At 38.6% G+C, this 20,297-nt stretch overlaps 1 protein-coding gene across 3 annotated transcripts in view; it reads right to left on the bottom strand.

The window, feature by feature from the left end:
* Positions 1-20,297, bottom strand: part of MATCAP2 (microtubule associated tyrosine carboxypeptidase 2) — a 61,840-nt gene that overhangs the window by 4,070 nt on the left and 37,473 nt on the right. For 2 of the 3 annotated variants that reach the window (XM_064380455.1, XM_064380454.1), the window contains 3 exons: positions 7,346-7,478; positions 6,192-6,497; positions 2,764-2,861 (listed from right to left, as the gene is read on the bottom strand). In XM_064380455.1, coding sequence (XP_064236525.1) covers positions 2,764-2,861; positions 6,192-6,497; positions 7,346-7,478 — 537 coding nt within the window. Of the gene's footprint in view, positions 1-2,763; positions 2,862-6,191; positions 6,498-7,345; positions 7,479-8,073; positions 8,218-20,297 lie in introns of all 3 variants that reach the window. The other variant, XM_064380453.1, reaches the window with a different exon arrangement.

The raw sequence follows: 20,297 nt of genomic DNA, 5'->3' as shown, positions 1-20,297 counted from the left end.
GAATCACATTTTCTTGCTTTTATTCTGAATTTCTGTAAAAAATGCTCACATCTTTTTCATTCTCCTATTTAAGAAGCCAGGCTTTCATAGGTACTTATATTAGGTTTAAGGATGAAACTTTTAAAGTTCTATAAATTATCTTTATTTTCATTTTTAAACTTTTTTAAAGAGATAGGGTCTTGCTCTGTTACCCTAGCAGGAATGCAGTGGTACAATCACGGCTCACTGTGGCCTTGAACTCCTGCGCTCAAGTGATCCTTCCCACTTAGCCTCCCTACAGGCATGTGCCACCATGCCCGGCTAATTTGTTTTTGTTTTTATACAGATGAGAGGTTCACTGTGTTGCCCAGGCTGGTCTTGAACTCCTAGTCTCAAGTGATCCTCTCACCTCCACCTCCCAAAGTGCTGTGATTACAAGGTGTGAGGCACCATACCCGGCCTTAAATTATCTTTAAATTCTAAAACATAGTTGGCTTTAAATAAATACTATGGTCTTCTGATCAATACTCTTCTAGGCTCAGTAGGAAAGCTTTAAGAAAAGCACCTGGCTGGGTGCAGTGGCTCACACATGTAGTCCCAGCACTTTGGGAGGCCATGGTAGGAGGATCACTTGATGTCAGGAGTTCGAGGGTAGCCTGGCCAATGTGGTGAAACGCTGTCTCAACTAAAAATACAAAAATTAGCTGGGTGTGGTGGCAGGTGCCCATAATCCCAGCTACTTGGCAGGCTAAGGCAGGAAAATCACTTGAACTGGGAGGTAGGAGGTCGCAGTGAGCCGAGATCATGCCACTGCACTCTGGCCTGGGTGACGAAGCAAGACTCCATCTCAAAAATAAATAAATAAACTCATGTTCATATTATATCTATATTTTATTAAGGTTTTTAAAGTTTTTACTATTATTAACATTATTTATTTTATTTGGTATTTATACCACTAAATGCAATCAAAATAAGTTTGTCGATATTGGTATGGTTTAGTAATTCTTAAATTATTCTCGGTTTGTTATAGGAAAGAGTAAATATACTGACATTGGGAAACAAGGTTCTCATTTTAAGAGATGGTAGATACAAATACAGAATGGGAGAGGAGGTATGAAAGAATCTTGTAGGGTCTGATGTGAATTGCAGTGCACTTATGATTTAAAAAATAGATATGATTTGCTCACTGAAAAGGTCTAGAAGCAAGAGTACTCCAATAGCAAGGGACACACCAAGAACTCAGCTCCTGTTTTAAAAAATACCAATTAAAAGGAAACAAGACTGCATTGGAGAAATGGCTGATCTTAGATTTGGGTAGGAAAAGTAGAAGCTGTGCCCAGACATTTTACTATGCCAGAAAACCTGGAGACATGTTTAAGACACAGATGCAGCCATGAAAAAGTTGAATTAAAAAATAATTCTAATTAAGTCCATAATAATACTACAAAAACAGGGAGTGATAAAGAAATATAAAAGAATTAGAAGACCTCTATTTTGTTACTACCAGTATAATAATTGATTTGGGAAAAGATCAAGGGTTGCTAGGGAATAGCCCATTCATAGATATCATCCCAAAGACTATTAATACAATGGGGGAAAGGTACTTTTATAATGGGGAGATCTGGTGGTCACTAACTTAACCCAGGTGATCAAACACAGCAGGCGATCAAACACAGCAGACATTCAAACAAACACCCTGGTGATCAAATGGAGCAAAATGACACGTACCTTCTCTATTGTGATGCAATGGGAAATACACATCACTTATGCAGTATTCTTGGCAAAAATGTTTCACCTGAATCTCATCAGAAGGAAACAATCTGATAATCCATATTGTAGGAATTTTCAAGAAAACTGTGCCAATCTTTTTTTTTTTTTTGAGACAGGGTCTGCCTCTGTCTCCCAGGCTGGAGTGCAGTGGTACGATCATGGCTTACTGCAGCCTTGACCTCCTAGGCTCAAGTGATCCTTCCACCTCAGCCTCCTGAGTAGTTGGGGCTAAGGCGTGTGCCACCTTGCCCAGCTAATTTTTTACATTTTTTATAGAGACAGGGTTTCCCCATGTTGCCCAGGCTGTTCTCAAACTCCTGGCTTCAAGTGATCCCTCCTGCCTTAGCTTCCCATTTTGGCCTCCCAAAGTGTTGGGATTATGGGCATGAGCCACCTCTGCTCAGCCCGTCTTAAAAATATCATGAAAGTAGAGCAAGAAGCAATAGGGCAAGGGGAGACTTACAGATTAAAAGAGATGAAAGATTATAACCAAATGCAATACCTAAATCTTGATTGGATCTTGGATCACAAAAGAAGAGCTACAAAGGACATTTGGGAGGCACTTTGGAAAAATTAAAGTGGACTGTATTTTAGATGTTATATTTAATCAATAATAAATATCTTAAACAAAATCATATGGTCATGTCAGAAAATATCCTTTTCTTATGAGATATTATGGAGGGAAGTGTGATAGCTGCAGCTTACTTCAAAATGCTTTTATAGTTTTCAGAAAATGCTTTTTTTTTAAAAAAAAAAGTATATACGAATAAAAATAAAACAATATATATTCCCAAATTCCTATTCTTTTCTTTATCTCTTATTGACCAAAAAGAAATTTTACAATTTGGTTCTATTACAGAACCAGATTTCTTCCCTCTTGTTATGAAATAAAGAAAATTTATTCCAACAATAAAGTAAAAATAGTGTGAATCTGAGTCATTTAATCGTAAACTCGAGTGAGGGGAAATGCTAATCTGGTGTGTTTGGGGACTATGTGCTATGGCTTCTACTCACCTTCCCGAGGGCAGTTAGCAGATAGAAGTCTATGGTCTCTCTGTATCGCAGGATTTGAAGAATTCCATCCAAGTATACCTGGTCTTTACTAAAACACCCTGGAGGAACCAGAATAGTATTTACTTTCTGATGTTTAAAAAAATTACTAAGTAATTAGATATCAACCCATTCCATTTACTGTAGAAATCAGTCCCGTATTAAAAATATTCCAGTTTGCCAACATTTATTTTTATTTAACCATCTTTATTACATAAAATGTCAAGTCTTGGAAAGTGCCAGGATAGTATGCAGACTAAAAACTTAAGAATTCCTTCTCCTCACACATCCTCCCCATTATTAAAATAACAGTCCTTTCCTAATTATAAAGAGACTGGTAATTTTAAATACATGACTCTTATAAATACAATTTTCTCATTTTCCCCTACTCCCACCATTCATTCATAACTCCCATTGTGCACTGAAGGCATCTGAGTGGGGAGGCCTGAGCAGGATAGTTTTAGAGCAGGTAGGTCTCAATAAAGGTAGTGGAGAGACACAGAATTTTAGAAACTCCTAGTGTTTAGAATATAATAACCCTTCCCCTCCATTAGTCAAAAACAAACTATGGTTTTAAAGCGTAAATTTTGATACTGTTTCTCTCCAAACAAGAACTAGAACTAGATTTTGAAGAGCATGTAGGTTTAAAAATAGAAAAAAATGAATAAAGATATGAAAAGTAGGACATTTCCATGAGATCTGAACCTAGTTAGAAAAGGATGTTCTGTTTACACAGTAAACCTTTTTCCCATCCTGACATAACTTGCATAATTAAAAAAAAACTTTTGCTCTATTAAATGAAGTAAAATTCTACCACATGGAGTCATATATTAAGGAATTATTGTTAGTTTTGTTAGGTAGGCTAATAGCATGAGGATTGTTAAAAAATGGTCCTCAGCAATCCCATTACTGGGTATATATCCAAAGGATTATAAATCGTTCTACCATAAGGACACATGCATACGAATGTTCATTACAGCACAGTTTACAACAGCAAAGACCTGGAACCAACCCAAATGCCCATCGATGATAGACTGGACAGGGAAAATGTGGCACATATACACCATGGAATATTATGCAGCCATCAAAAACGATGAGTTTGCGTCCTTTGTAGGGACATGGATGAAACTGGAAACCATCATTCTCAGCAAACGGACACAAGAACACAAAATCAAACACCGCATGTTCTCACTCATAGGCGGGTGTTGAACAATGAGAACACATGGACACAGGGAGAGGAGCATCACACACTGGGGTCTGTCGGGGGGAAATAGGGGAGGGACAGTGGAGGGTGGGGAGTTGGGGAGAGATAACATGGGGAGAAATGCCGGATATAGGTGAAGGGGAGGAAGGCAGCAAATCACACTGCCGCGTGTGTACCTATGCAACAATCTTGCATGTTCTTCACATGTACCCCAAAACCTAAAATGCCATTAAAAAAAAATGGTCCTAACCAGAGATGCATATTGAAATATTTATGCGGAAAAGGACATGATGTTGGAATTGACTTTAAAATACTATAGGAAAATGAATTTGGAAGAATAGCTGAACCACAGTTAAAAAAAAAATTGATAATTATTACGATCAGGTAATTATTACTGGAGTTCAGTGTATTAATCATTCTTTTGTATACATTTAAAATTTTCCAAAATAAAACATGAAAAACAAAAATATGTGAAGAAAAGAAAAAAGGGACTAGTCTAAAAGTGATGAGGCTCCATGGGGTGGGCTATCAAAGGCAACATGGAAGCCCTGTGCATCTGAGTACAGAGTACTAAAATGCAAGCAAAGGAATCTAAAAAGAACACTCAAAAATGCCCTTGAAAAAAAGAGTAAAATTAAGAAACATTTGTTTAAAAGTCATTTTGAATTTCAGGCTAGTTCAATATATCAACAAATTTTCTTCTAAGAGTATTGAGAAGAGTATTCTAAGAAATGGCAGACATGCTGCTTATCTGAAATCCCGCCTGGAATTGGCTGTGCACACATGAAAGACAAGGGAGAGACGTCCTCTTTCCTGCTTCCTATCTTGCCTGCTCCTGGCTCTAAGGCACTACACTGTCATACGATTACATCACTAGTACGAAATGTTAATGTGGGCTGTGCTAGCAACATAACCATCACTAATTTGACTAAGTATTTGCCAAGCTCCAAATAAATAGTTTAAAAACACTCTTAGGCTGGGCACAGTGGCTCATGCCTGTAATTCCAGCACTTTGGGAGGCCAAGACGGGTGGATCACCTGGGGTCAGGAGTTCAAGACCAGCCTGGCCAACAGGGCAAAACCCCATCTCTATGAAAAAATGCAAAATTAGCTGGGCATGGTGGTGCATGCCTTCAGTCCCTGCTACTTGGGAGGCTGAGGCAGGAAAATCGCTTGAACCCAAAAGGTGGAGATTGCAGTGAGCTGAGATGGCACCACTGTACTCCAGCCCGGGCAACATGAGTGAAACTCCATCTCAAAAAAAAAAAAAAAAAAATGGAGACTCTCTCTCTAGATTCTTCCTCTCTGGGCAAGGCATCTCTGACAGAAAGGCAGCAGCCCCAGTCAGGGGCTTATATATAAAACTCCCATCTCCCTGGGTCAGAGCACTGGGGGAAGGGGCAGATGTGGGCGCAGCTTCAGCAGACTTAACCGTTCTTGCCTGCCAGCTCTGAAGAGAGCAGCAGATCTCCCAGCACAGTGCTTGAGCTCTGCTAGGGGACTGCCTACCTCACAGCAATAAAATGATCAAAATATTGACACGTGCTACAACATGAATGAATTTTGAAGACATTATGCTAACTGAAAGAAGCCCACCACAAAGAATCACGTATAATTCTATTTATATGAAATGTTCAAAATAGGTAAACCTACAGAGATGAAAATAACACCAAAAGCAGTTGCTTAGAGCTGGAGAGAAGGGGAAAACATGGGGAATGAATGCTAATGGGTATGGGTTTCTTTTGGGATAATGAAAACATTCTGGAATTAGACAGTGGTGATGGTTGCACAACTCTGCGAATATTCTAAAAATCACTGGACTGTACATTTTGAATGGGTAAACTGTATAGCATGTGAATTATATCTCAGTATAGCTGTTTTTAAAAAGCCAAAGACAGAGAAAGCAAAAATAGCAAAATGTTAACAATAGGTGAATCCAGATGAAGGGTAGATGGGTGCTCATTTTACCATTCTTTCCATATTCTGTAGGTCTGAGATTTTTCAAAATTGAGCTGGGCAAAAATAATACTAAGAAAATGTGGTTTGGGAAAACCAGTTCTGACCTCAGGTAACAAAGGCTTAATTTTTCAAAAGTGAGTGAATTTTGTGATTCAAGGATTAGGATATAAACAAAATCACTAGACAACTACTCAGTAAGTCAGAAAACCTACAGTTAAGGGACACTCACCTGGTTGGGAAGTATCAGTCCATCCCCTCTTGGCCCGTACACAATAATCCCATCTTGTATTGGGGTCCTTGACAAACCTGCCAATATCTTTGAAGAGTTCACAAAAAGACATTTGGCTGGCTCGATAAACAGTGTAGTAGAGGAGGGCAGCCCTCCATAAAAAGGGGTCTTTTCTAAACAGAACACTGTGAATGCTTGCTAGTCCTTCCTCTGTGGGATTATTTGGCTTTAGCTCATGTTTTTTACGTCCAGTCCAACTGTTCCATGGCTGCTGGAGGTTGTTAATACCTCGAAAATAATGTGTGCCTATGGAGAAGAAAAGTTACATGAAGAAGCAATGCCATTTTTGTTTTAATTCTTCCCCAAAAGATAGATTTCATCAACAGTTCTAAAACCAGCTGGGCACAGTGGCTCATGCCTGTAATCCCAACATGTTGGAAGGCTGAGGAGGGCAGATCACTTGAGTTTAGGAGTTTGAGACCAGCCTGGGCAACATGGTGAAACCCCATATTTACCAGAAATACAAAAAATTAGCCAGGTGTGGTGGCATGCACCTGGGACCCTAGCTACTCAGAAGGCGGGGGTAAGGAGAATCACTTAAGCCAAGGAGGCAGAGGCTGCAGTGAGCTGAGATCGTGCCACTGTGCTCAAGACTGGGCGACAGAGCAAGATCCCATCTCAAAAAAAAAAAAAAATTCTAACGCCAAATTAATGTGTGCATACAAATCAAAACAAAGTAGAAAATAAACTGACCCTGACATCTCTTGGGTATGAAGAAGTGTACACTGCCTTCAAAAGGATCACATATCTCAAGAGAGGAGGTATAACCTTTCTAAGAATTTGCTTTTTTAAAGAGAAGAATCACAGACTTGATATTTGAAAAGAACCTCAAAGATACCTTAATTCAACCCCCTCAGTTTAATTGTAGGGCAAATCAGAGCAATTAAATGACTTTCCAGATTCAATACACCTAAACACTTCCTTTTAAAAATCTAATTTGAAATGAGTCCAAGTGAAGCTCATGACTTTTTGCTAAATTTACTTCTACTAAAAAAAAATAAATACTACTAAGAAAAAAACCCATTCTAGAAGAACATTTCTTTAGAGTTAATTCCTGATATTACAAATAAACAAATGGAAAGGGTTGCCCCTACCTATTTCATGCCTCAGCATTCCCTCCAGCCAATGTTCACGTGCAGTGGATACATTGATGGTCAGAGTCGGACATCCGTTTACTACTGTCATTGATGCTCGGGAAAGCAGGTCCTCAGTGAGATGAACTACAATCTAAGGGCAAGAAAAAAGTACACAGACATAAAACAAAACATAAAGGTAGCGGGAGAAGCTTTCAAAGAAAAAATGGGCCTGCAAGTTAACAATGTTGTTTTATTTATAACCACCTTAAATCTCCCAGAAACCAAGATGGAATGTATAGCCAAATCATCCAGCTACTTGGAAGGCTGAGGCAAGAGAATCGCTTGAACCTGGGAGGCGGAAGTTGCAGGGAGCCGGGATTGCACCGCTGCACTGCAGCCTGGGTGACAGACTGAGACTCCGTCTCAAAAAATAAAATAAATACAATACAGTATAATACAATACAATACAATGCCCACAACTGACTGTCACTGACAGCAACTCCTTGTGTTCTAGGGGGGAACTCCATCTACTCGGGAGGCTGAGGCAAGAGAATCGCTTGAGCCTGGGAGGCGGAGGTTGCAGTGAGGCGAGATTGCACCAAGGCACTCCAGCCTGGGTGACAGAGCGAGACTCCATCTCGAAAAATAAAATAAATACAATACAGTACAATATAATACAATGCAATACAATAACTACAACTGACTATTACTGGCAGTAACTCCTCACGTTCACTCATGATTCATACCTCCCCTAGGCAGCCTTCCTTCATCATGTACCTCCTAACGTGACTCCAGATTCGAGTTTTAGAGAGCAAGCTACCACCAGTGGCTTGTTCAAATTTTTCATAACTTCCATATTTCTGTAAAGTCAGTTCCATAATATTGATAGACTGTAAAAGAAAGAGAGATAATGAAAGTAAATAGCCTCATATTACTTTGAGATGCCGCATGTTAGCTATGTTATTTATTGTAACCTATTCTAGGTTTATTGATTTCCAAATTAAACTGCAACTGAAGTGCCAAACTTTTCTAATCCTAAACAACTTCCACTCATTTTTGCAAATTTGTACAAATGCCTGTACATGTTAGCAATATGAACTCTTCCCCTGTGTTTGTTTCTCCTTAACATGCTGGCAGACGGCTCAAGGACTGCGTATCTCAAACGCTAACATCTGACAGGCCGAGAAGCTGGAGAGAGGGGCTCCTGGCTTCTCTAAGATCATTTGGTGGTTTGGCAGGAGAACTTGAAGTGAAAGGTATGTCTCCACACAAGTCAATAGACTACCATTACCCTATGAATGAAGAAAAAAAATTTTCAAAATTTTAAGAAGATACATAAGTATCAATCAATATGATCCCAAAAACTATTAAAATAAAAATTAAAAAAAATTTTTTTTAAAGAATCGGCCAGGCGCAGTGGCTCATGCCTGTAATCCCAGCACTTTGGGAGGCTGAGGTGGGTGGATCACTTGAGGCCAGGAGTTTGAGAACAGCCTGGTCCACACGATGAAACCCCATCTCTACTAAAAATACAAAAAATTAGCCAGGCATGGTGGGGTATGCTTGTAGCCCCAGCTGCTTGGGGGGCTGAGGCAGAAGAATCCTTGAACCCGGGAGGTAGAGGTTTCAGTGAGCCAAGATCACACCATTGCACTCCAGTCTGGACAACAAGAGTGAAACTCGGTCTCAAAAAAAAAAAAAAAAAAAAGAATCAATCAGTCTTCTGCAACAATCCATCTATTTTATTTTCCTGGGCTACTCTCTGGCAGAAAACAAATTTTCAACATTAATAAGAATACTTTTATCTTTCATTCAGGGCAGGATACTATCTACTTTTCATTTTTCATAAATTTTTGCAGCAAAGGAATAAGAAAGTTGAGATACTTTTTCACATATGCACAAATTAACATACATATGCAGCATGGAAGACTAAAAAAAAAAACTGGTAAGGAATTACAAATTATCAGTATCTATGGGAAAGCCATAGAAAGGAAAACCTAAGGAAAAAGAAAATTGCTTTTCAAAGGGCTTTTGGGAAAAAAAGCTAGAAAATTCAACTCTATCTTACACGAATTAACCTAGAGAGTTCATATACATGTCATATACAGTCTGTAGTTTCTGAAGTGTCAGACTAGTAAAGAGATTACAGGTACAAACTCTGGAGTTGATACCATGGCTCTGTCGCCTAGCTGTGCTATCATGAGCAAGTCACTAAACTTGTTTATTATTATTATTGTTCTTATTAGACAAGTCCAGTGCAGCAGTGAGAACGGGGAAGAGAGTAGAGCAAGGAGTTCGATCTGTAACTGATGTGAACAATCAATTGCAATAACTCACTACCTTCTTACCAGCCTCAGCCTCCTCATTTGTAAATGAGGATAACAATAACAACATCTACTTCATGGTTTTATTGAGAAAATTTAGTTAACCTTCGTAAAGCATGGTGTCTGGGGCATAATAAGTAGTCAATACATACTAACTAGTGTATCATCATTGGTATGTTATCATTGAGGACTAAACTCTGACCTTTGTTTCCCTCTCTTGCCCAAATTTCTATCTAAAGGGCCTCGGGAGTCATGCTCTTTAAAGCATAAAATCTCATCAGATGGGTCTTATTTAACCATGTATAGTATGGCTTACTTTCTAACCTGACTCTGGCATAACATCACATGACTGATAAAGAAGGAAATAAAAATATTTTACCCCAAAATGTTTCTTTGCCATATTTTGAAATGGCCCTGCAAAGCTGTCTTTTGTGGGGGTAAATTCTGCATCTGTAAAGAGTCTCTATAACATAACTAGATCTTTCCCTTTCTGGGCCCTCCCAGTCCTGAAGAGATTAATGGAGAGTCTAGCACCTTTTTAATGTATTTATTTTATTTTATTTATTTTTGTTTGTTTGTTTGGACACAGTGTCTTGCTCTGTCGCTCAGGCCGGAGCACAGTGGTGCAATCACGGCTCACTGCAGCTTCAACCTCCTGGCCTCAAGTCATCCTCCCATCTGAGTCTCCTGAGTAGCTGTGACAACAGACGTACACCACCATACTGGCTAATTTTTAAATATTTTTGTAGAGACAGAGTCTTGCTGTGTTACCCAGGCTAGTCAATTCCTGGCCTCAAATGATCCTCCCACCTCCACCTTGCAAAGTGCTGAGATTACAGGTATGAGTCACCATGCCCAGTCTCTAGCACCTTTTATTTTTATTTTTAATAAAAAAAAATTAGAGACAAGGTCTCATAATGTTGGCCAAGGTGGTCTTGAACTCAAGGTCAAGTGATCCTCCCATCTCAGCTTCCAAAATGCTAGGATTATACCTTTTAAAGGTTTAAATAAGAAACATTTGCCATCTACTATCTCTAAGGGTGGCTACCTATGAGAATTCATCTACATAATAAGAACCTTGGTCTCTAGAATCCCTTAACTTAAACCAAACACTCCTTTGTATTGATTCCAGGTTTTCAGATAACTTAACTCTTTCAATCAACTGCCAATGAGAAAATCTTTGAATGCACCTACAACCTGTAAGCCCCCTCTTTGAGTTGTTCTATCTTTCTAGACCAAACCAATGCATTCCTCACATGTATTGACTGAGACATAAGATGTTTCCCTAAAATGTATAAAACCAAGCTGTAACCCAACCACCTTGGACACATGTTCTCAGGACCTCTTGAGACTATGCCTCAGGCCATGGTCCTTCATATTCAAATGAACCTTTTTGTAAAGTATTTTTACAGAGTTTGTCAATACCATTCTCTACAAATACCACCACTGTAGATCATTGCCTGACACAAAAATTATTAAAAAAAAAACCTCACATACTGCAAGTCATAATTCAACATATATATCACTAATTGAAACATATACATTACTAATAAACTAGGCATGTATCATTAAGATATCATAATAAGAAATGGCTTCAATAGGCTTTGCCTGGCTTCTGGTCCCAAACCTGTTACTGAACGCCTTGCTATTCAAAGTATAGTCTGAAGGCCAGCAGCACTGGCATGCCATGGGAACTGGTGCCAAATGCAGAGTTTTGCCCCTCACCACCTTCATGACTTTTGATTCAGAATCTGCATTTTAACAGGATCCCCAGGTAATTCAAGTGCATGTAAAATGTGAGAGGGATTTCAGAGAATGGCAAATACAAGTACTCCAGAAGCTGATTAATTCATGTGACAACTAGGATAATTAAAAGCACAGATTATCATATAACTAAAAACTCATTTTAGCAGATTAGCAAAGATACTTTGCATATACCAACCTAATGGTCACCAGTTAACCATATATCAAAGAGTGAGAAGAATGTGAGAAATGTGGCCTGAAGAACTGCAGAAGAGAAGTGGTACCTTATGTTAATATGTTGGAACTGTTAAGATTTTTTTTTTTTTTGAGACAGTCATGCTCTGCCGCCCAGGCTGGAGCAAAGTGGCGCCTCCCAGGTTCAAGTATTCTCCTGCCTCAGCCTCTGAGAAGCTGGAATTACAGGCATGCACCACCATGCCCAGCTATGAACTGTTAAGATTTTAAAATGGTTAAAAATTATTTATTTCTAAAAAAGTATTATAATTTCTGCTTACAGGTCTTTTTCTTGTTTTGTTTTGAGACAGCGTCTCGCTCTGTTGCCCCGGCTGGAGTGCAATGGCATGACTTTGGCTCACTGCAGCCTCTGCCTCCCAGGTTCAAGCGATTCTCCTGCCTCAGCCTCCCAAGTAGCTGGGATTACAGGCACATCCCATGATGCCTGGCTAATTTTTGTATTTTTTAGTAGGGATGGGGTTTCACCATGTTGGCCAGGCTAGTCTCAAACTCCTGACATCAAGTGATCCGCCCACCTCAGCCTCCCAAAGTACTGGGATTACAGGCATGAGCCACCACGCCCAGGCTGCGTATAGGTCTTTTAAAGCATGTACTTAATTTTGGATAATATAATAGCTTTTCTAAGGCATATGCTTACTTGGTAGGAAATTGTGGTTACCGGTTATTTATTGTAGCAAATATAAAAGTCTAGAGAATTATGAAAAACTTAAATACAGGTGTTCCTTGTTATCGCAGATCATAGAATGACTAAATCAAAGAATGAATAAAAGCAGTGTATTTTTGTGTGTTTGCTGAGAGGGAATGCAATTCTTCTATCACAATGATACATAATAGCACATCATCTCCTTTGTTTCATCTTGACGTACATGGCACCATCATGGTATTAACACTTAATGGGAGCTACATCAATGTTCCTCAAAGTCAATCTTAATATTCAGCTTTAAATATTACATTATATTCAATCACTCTTCTCTGAATGCCTAGCCTTTCATTATCTTTACTGATTCTTTTATTCATCAGTTTTTCAGCTGGTCCGACAGAGATAGACTTGTCTGTGATCACAGAGATCTACAGCGTCCTTCACTGAACTTAAGAAGTAACATCCCACCCTATCTGCATTATAATATCCCACAGCGCAGAGACAGTGACAGTAGCCAAATTGGTGGAAATAAAGTTCAAGTTTGAAGAAAGAAAGGACTTTGAATGGCAATGAATCAACCACTTCGTCTGAATATTTTTGTGTTACAATGACTTCTGCTTCCTTATACAACTTCTTAACCGCAGGCCACAGGCATTTTGAGTATAATCCCAATTTTGGAAAAAGAAAAAAGTAGCTTTAAAAGGCACAGGGAAGCTTAGAGGAATATACTGAAAGGCTGAAGTTCATGTCTGGGAATCAGATGACTGATGGGTTGCACTGATGTTTATTATTTGTATTTTTCAGAAGTTTCAAAATTCCTCACAATATGTAATTATTTGTGCTATGATCAGAAATTAAGTTATTTTATTTTAAAAGGGAGAAAAACAATGGTTTATCCACTCCCCCTAGAGTTCAGAGAATCAATGTTTACACCACTTGAAGAATCAGGCATTCACACACCTCCACATGGGTAATACTTTTAGGGGCAATAAATTTCATGTCAAACCTTTCTCTTCTCCTTTATATCATCGCTTATTAATCAGAAACTACATCTCCCAATATAGTATATAACTCCAAAGTAAAAGAATGGATAAGAAAAAAGAGATGTGATTCATTGCATTCTGGGATATATGGTTCCCTTACTTGAAGTCCTATAGCCAAAGGTAGACTCCTGATTGTAATACATCATGGGAAATGCAGGTTTTCATTTTCTGCATTGCTATAATCTGAATATTTATGCCCCTACTCACATGCTTATGTTGAAATCCTAACCCCCAAGGTGAGGGTATGAGGAGGTAGGGCCTTTGGGAAGTGAGTAGGTCATGAGGGTAGAAACTTCATGATTGTGATTAGTGCCCTTATAAAAGAGGCCCCAGGCTGGGCACGGTGGCTCATGCCTGTAATTCCAGCACCTTGAGAGGCCAAAGTGGGATGATCACCTGAGGCCAGGAGTTCAAGACCAGACCTAAGCAACATAGTGAGTCTCTGCCTCTAAATAAAAGCAGCCCCAGAGAGCGCCTTCTAAGGTGCCTTCCATCAACTAAAAAGAGGGTTCCCATCAGACACCAGATCTGATGGTGCCTTGATCCTGGAATTCCCGGGCCCCAGAACCATGAGAAATAAATTTCTGTCATTCATAAGCTACCCAGTTTATGGTACTATTTTGTTATACTAACTAAAATGCATTTTTTGGACTAAGACATGCATTTTCAGGAAAATGGTCTAGAATTTACCTTAGATTTATTAAAACACTATTTTCAACTTTTGTTTTTAGCAGACAAAATCTCACAGAACTCCATCTTAAACTTTTATTGTCTGTTAGAAAATATTTCAATATTTGTGGAAGCACTAACACACACAATGTTTTGGTGGAGTACAGTTTGTAAAACAGTACATAGGTCTTTTTGTTTTTTTTTTTCCGAGATGAAGTCTTACTCTGTTGCCCAGAGTCAGTGTGCAATGGCTTGATTTTGGCTCACTGCAACCTCCACCTCCCCTGTTTAAGCGATTCTCCTGCCTCAGCCTCCCAAGTAGCTGAGATTACAGGTGCCTGCCACCACGCCCAGCTAATTTTTGTTATTTTTAGTAGAGACAGAGTTTCACCACGTTGGTCAGGCTGGTCTTAACTCTCTTTCACCTCACTCTTGCAGTTATACTAAAATACTGCAGAACACCACTACATGAAAGCTTAGCTAGTCCCTAAGCTCAGGAACCTGGACCAGGAGGCTTGAGAAATCAACTCTCAGGAAGTCAGACTCTGAAGACTCCAATAGAGAGATGACTCCTTATACCTGTCTTTAAACCAAACTTAATCCTGGATCTAGTGCTTTTTAATCATGGATAATTTTTTTTTTTTCCAGAGATGGAGTCTCACTCTGTCGCCCTCACCCAGGCTGTAGTGCAGTGGTGCGATCTTGGCTCACTGCAACTTCTGCCTCCCAGGTTCAAGCGATTCTCCTGCCTCAGCCTTCCCAGTAGCTGAGACTACAGGCGCACGACACCACACCCGGCTAATTTTTTTTTTTTTTTTTTGAGACGGAGTTTCGCTCTTGTTACCCAGGCTGGAGTGCAATGGCGCGATCTCGGCTCACCGCAACCTCCGCCTTCTGGGTTCAGGCAATTCTCCTGCCTCAGCCTCCTGAGTAGCTGGGATTACAGGCACGCGCCACCATGCCCAGCTAATTTTTTTGTATTTTAGTAGAGCTGGGGTTTCACCGTGTTGCCCAGGCTGGTCTCAAACTCCTGAGCTCAGGCAATCTGCCTCCTTGGTTCCCCAAAGTGCTAGGATTACAGGCATGAACCACTGCACCTGGCCACAGATGAGTAATTTTTACAAACACATGAGCTCTGTGAAGAAATGTGATATTCCAAGGAAACAGGAAGCATTACCCTGAAAACTCAAATGAAGAACATAAAACCTCTGAAAGAATATCAGGTTAAACCAGATGACATTGACATCTTTGTAGGTCAAAATAATTAAATATGAACAATTTAAAATGGTTCAACCTAATACATTCTACAGGAAACCAATAAAATTTTAGAAAGTACAAGCTCCATCTCAAAAATTAATATAACCAAAAATAATCTTCAAAAATTTTCTTAGAGGCCAGGCGTGATAACTCAAGTCTCCCAGCACTTGGGAGGCCAAGGTAGGAGGACCATATGAGGCCAGGAGTTCAAGTTCAAGACCTGCCTGGCCAATATAATGAGACCCTGTCTCTACAAAAAAGAAAGAAAGAAAGAGAGAGAGAGAGAGAAGAAAAAAAATAACATGCTTAAAGAAGTATTTAAAAAATTATCTTAGGAAAAGAGAAGAAAAGTCAAAACGAGGGAAGTTGAGATGTAAAATGCAGATGGCTAATACTAAGTCTGTTAATTATAAAAATGAGTAAAAGAAAACTAAAATAAATGGTTCAGAGAAATATTCAAAATTAAGGCAACTGGCTGGGTGCGGTGGCTCACGTCTATAATCCTAGCACTTTGGGAGGCTGAGGCGGGTGGATCACGAGGTCAAGAGATCGAGACCATCCTGGTCAACATGGTGAAACCCCGTCTCTACTAAAAATACAAAAATTAGCTGGGCATGGTGGCACATGCCTGTAGTCCCAGCAACTTGGGAGGCTGAGGCAGGAGAATTGCTTGAACCCAGGAGACGGAGGTTGCAGTGAGCCGAGATCGCGCCATTGCACTCCAGCCTGGGTAACAAGAGCGAAACTCCGTCTCAAAAAAAAAAAAAACAGTTAAGGCAACTTTTCTTAGCAATAAAAAGACCTGAGTGAAGAGATAAAAAGACCTGAATGGCCACTTCAGGTCAGTGGTTGCCTGGGGACAAGGTTCAGGGAAGGAGAGTGACTGCAATATATACCTAAAATGAGTAAATTTTATTGTCTGTAAATAAATAAAACCATTTTCTTAAAAAATGCCATTATTTCTAGCTAAGTTAATAAGAGGAGAAGCACTCTGAGACACATCAGGATGTCTAGAATAACCTGGACTGAAAAAGAAACACCTCCTCTGAACAGCTCACTAACTAGCCTCGTTCCCACAGGCTTTAGGCAAAAAGCTCCCTAGAATAAATGATTAAACAAAACTGTTTCTCTGAAATAAAAAAGCCCAATAAAGAACAACATAAATATTCAAGTTAATTGTTATACACCTATTACATGAAATGTACGCAGGCACTGAAATTGATGCTGACATAAAAAATGTTGACAGTTTTTAATGATACGAGATGTTTATGATAAGTAAGTGAAAGTGCATTGACCACAACGACGAACAATAGGCATGGGAGAAGAAAAATACTCTAAAAGGTCAATAGTGGTTACTTGTGGGTGGTAGAATTATGGGATTCTTATTCTCCACACTTTTCTAAGTTTTTATAATGAATATCAGCTACCTTTCTAACTGAAAAAACAAATGGTTAAGTGTCTTCTACTTTGGAATCTCCTAACCTTTCTATTCACTATCTAATTACCTTGTCCCACTTGCCAGGTAGGCATTGATATCCCTTCTATGGAGTATTTGCATTTAACAAAGAAACACATGAAATTGTTTTTAAATCTTAAAAATTCAACTGATATTTTCTATATTAGATTTTTAGGTAGGGCCAGTTGTTGGCAGGAAAACAGTTGGTATATCTTGCATTCTTGAGGTTAACTCATGGAACAGACAGTCACTCCCCTAAAAATCTAGCCCAGATTTGCCCAAAGATATCAAACATATTACTTGCTTCCTTTCAACTTTAAGAAGAGCAAAATAAGTAGAAAGCAATGTAACATTACAAATTTTCAAAAATCAGTTTTAAAATTCCTAGCCCCAGAACATACTAATATACACACACCTCCCCCTACTGTCCAGGTCTCAGTCTCCTAGTCTGCATGAATCTGACCTTTGACCTTTCCTTTGTGTACATCTTAGGATGTACTTGGCCAATTCCTCCATTAACATGCTAGAAAATGGTATAATGGAATCTACTCTTAAGTTCCGCAAGACACACTGTCAGGTAGGATAACACTTCTGGGTAAAAATGATTTGAAACAAGTGACCAAACACATTTTTGCCTTTTTAAAAACATTGAACAAAAACCCCCTATTTTTACTAAATTATTAATATTATCTCTATTCACAAAGCAATCATTTCTTAATCCTTCCCTCTTCATAGAATAAATCCTTCCCTCTTTATAGAATAAGAGAATATATTTTTAAAATTTTTTAAAAATTTCTCTTCACTGAAGCAGATAGATGAAGAAGAGAGTATTTTAAATAAAGCTTTGTAGATCTTATACGCATAAAAACAAATGGATTTTCAGAGACCTGGGACCTAGAGCAAAGAGGAAATAAATGCAAAATATGTAATTGTTCCACGTGAAGGAAATGGTCCTCTCTCTTTCCTGATCTGAATGTCACTTACAATGCCACACAAAATAGAACAGCATCATTATTCATAGTTATAGTTCTGTCATCTCAGGATCCTGAAGCACTTTTACTCTCCTGTATTAAAATGACAACAGTATGTAATCAAATTCTTTTTAACAAATGGGGTTGGGACAAATGGATATACACATTTAAAATAATAGAGTTAGACCCCTATCCCATATCATACATAAAAATTAACTTTGGCCGGGCAAGGTGACTCACATCTGTAATCCCAGCACTTTGGGAGGTGGAGGTGGGCAGATTACTGGAGGTTGGGAATTTGAGACCAGCCTCACCAACATGGAGAAACCCCATCTTCATTAAAAAAAAAAACAAACAATTTTTGAAAAAAAAAAAAATTAACTCAAAATGGATCCAAGACCTTAACATAAGAGCTAAAACAATAAAAGCTCTTAGAAGCAGCACAGGCATAAATCTTCATGATCCTGGATTAGGCAATGGGCTATTAGATATGACACCAAAAGTGCAAATAACAAATAGATAAGCTGGACTTCATCAAAACTGTGCTTCAAAGAATGCTATCATAAAAATAAAAGGTGATCTGAAGAATGGGAAAAAATGTCTGGAAAAATATGGAAAATTTTCATATCTGATATCTAAAATATGTAAATAACTCCTGCAACTCAATAATAAAAACAAATAATTAAAAAATGGGCAAAGGATCTGAAATAGGTAATTCTCCAAAGAAGATATACAAATGGCCATTATTGACCATCAGAGAATTGTAAATCAAAAGCACAATGAGATGCTACTTCACTCCCACTGGGATGTCTACAGAAAAAAAAGTTGATGAAAATGTGGCGAAAGTGGAACGCTCACATGGGCTGCTGGTTTGAAAGTAAAATGGTATAATCACTTTGAAAAACAGTCTGGAAGTTCCTTAAAAGGTTAAACATAAAGTAACTATATGTACTAACAACTCCACTACTAGATGTTTATCCAAGATAACTGAAAACATATATCCACAAAAAATGTGTATGCAAATGTTCATACAGCATTATTAATAATAGCCAAAAAGCAGAAACAACTCAAATGTCTATCAAATGATAAAAAAAAAATAGAATGTAGTATATCCATATACGGAATATTATTCAGCAATAAAAAGTGCTGATGCATGCTAGAACACAGCACAGATAAACTTTGAAAACATTATAAGTGAAAGAAGCCAGTCACAAAGGGCCACAGGTATTGTGTGATTCCATTTATAACAAATGTCCAGAACAGGCAAATCCAGAAAGTCCAAAAGTAGACTGGTGGTTGCCTAGGGCTGCAAGGTTGGTTACAAATGGGGAACGATTGTTAATGGGTACAGTGTTTATTTTTGAGGTGATGAAATGTTCTAGAATTAATGGTTATGGCTGCACAACTCTAAATAGATTAAAACCAGTAAACTGTACTCTGCCCAGGCTGGAGTGCAGTGGTGCAATCTCGGCTCACTGCAACCTCCACCTCCTGGGTTCTAGCGATTCTCCCTGCCTCAGCCTCCAGAGTAGCTGGGATTACAGGTGCTCACCACCACGCCCAACTAATTTTTGTATTTTTAGTAGAGATGGGGTTTTACCATGTTTGTTGGTCAGGCTGGTCTCGAATTCCTGACCTGATCTGCCAAAGTGCGGAGACTACAGGCATCAGCCACTGCGCCCAGCCTATTTTTATTTTTTATAATTTTTTTTTTAGTTTAGTTTTACATTGCAGGAGAACTGCATACTTTAAATGAGTAAACTGTATGACATTTGAATTGTATCTTAATAAAGCTATTTTTTTTTAAAGGGAAGAGTAATCAAATAGTATAATTTAACATTAAAATCACTAATCCAGAAAAAAAATGTTCTCTACAAAAACTTTCAATGCTGTCTTAGATAATAAAGTTTCTGAAACATCTGTTGAATAATACACTTCTGGTTTACTTGCTGATTTTGTTTACTGTTTTGCAATCTGGACACCTGACCATCAATCATGTGCTAAACTGCAGTTTTCACTCAGTGAAAAACTATATACGATGGGGACACCAATATGATAGGGGGTAGAATGGAGCTGTGGAAAGACTAGAAGTCAGTAGACCTGGTTTTACGTTAGGGCCCCATCATTTGCTGGCTGTGTGCTCTTAAGTTTGTCATTGTACCTTTCTCAGGTTTAGGTTCTTCACTGGCAAAAGGGAGATTAAAATCGCTGCCCTATTTACCTCACAGAGTTGTGAAGACAAAATGAGAGCATGGAGGGGCTGTGAATGTGCTTATCTCCCACATGGCTGCGGGAAGTACTTAAGTTTTAACAGAAAATCACTGGGTTTTAATTTCAGAATTTAAGGTAATTGGTTTGCCCTCCAACTTTTTACTCAAGGTTATGTTTCTACTGCTTTACTAATTAATATACAATTCAAACTCTCCCTTCATTCCTCTCCTTTTCAAAAAATTCTAGAATCTAAAACTTTTCCCCCAAAATAGACAATAATCCCTAGGATCTTGGACAGTCCTTTTCTTTAAGCCAGTGTTTTCCAAACTTTCTTGAGGGAAAGCGGTCAATAAGATACTGTTTTTTAAAGGTTTCAAGGCCAAATTAGTTTGGAAAATTAA

This window comes from Aotus nancymaae, unplaced genomic scaffold (genome assembly GCF_030222135.1).
Source record: "Aotus nancymaae isolate 86718 unplaced genomic scaffold, 86718_ANA_hifiasm-v0.15.2.pri h1tg000025l, whole genome shotgun sequence".
Taxonomy (NCBI): domain Eukaryota; kingdom Metazoa; phylum Chordata; class Mammalia; order Primates; family Aotidae; genus Aotus; species Aotus nancymaae.
The sequence above is the reverse complement of the archived record's forward strand: the minus strand, read 5'-3'. Positions and strand labels throughout refer to the sequence as shown.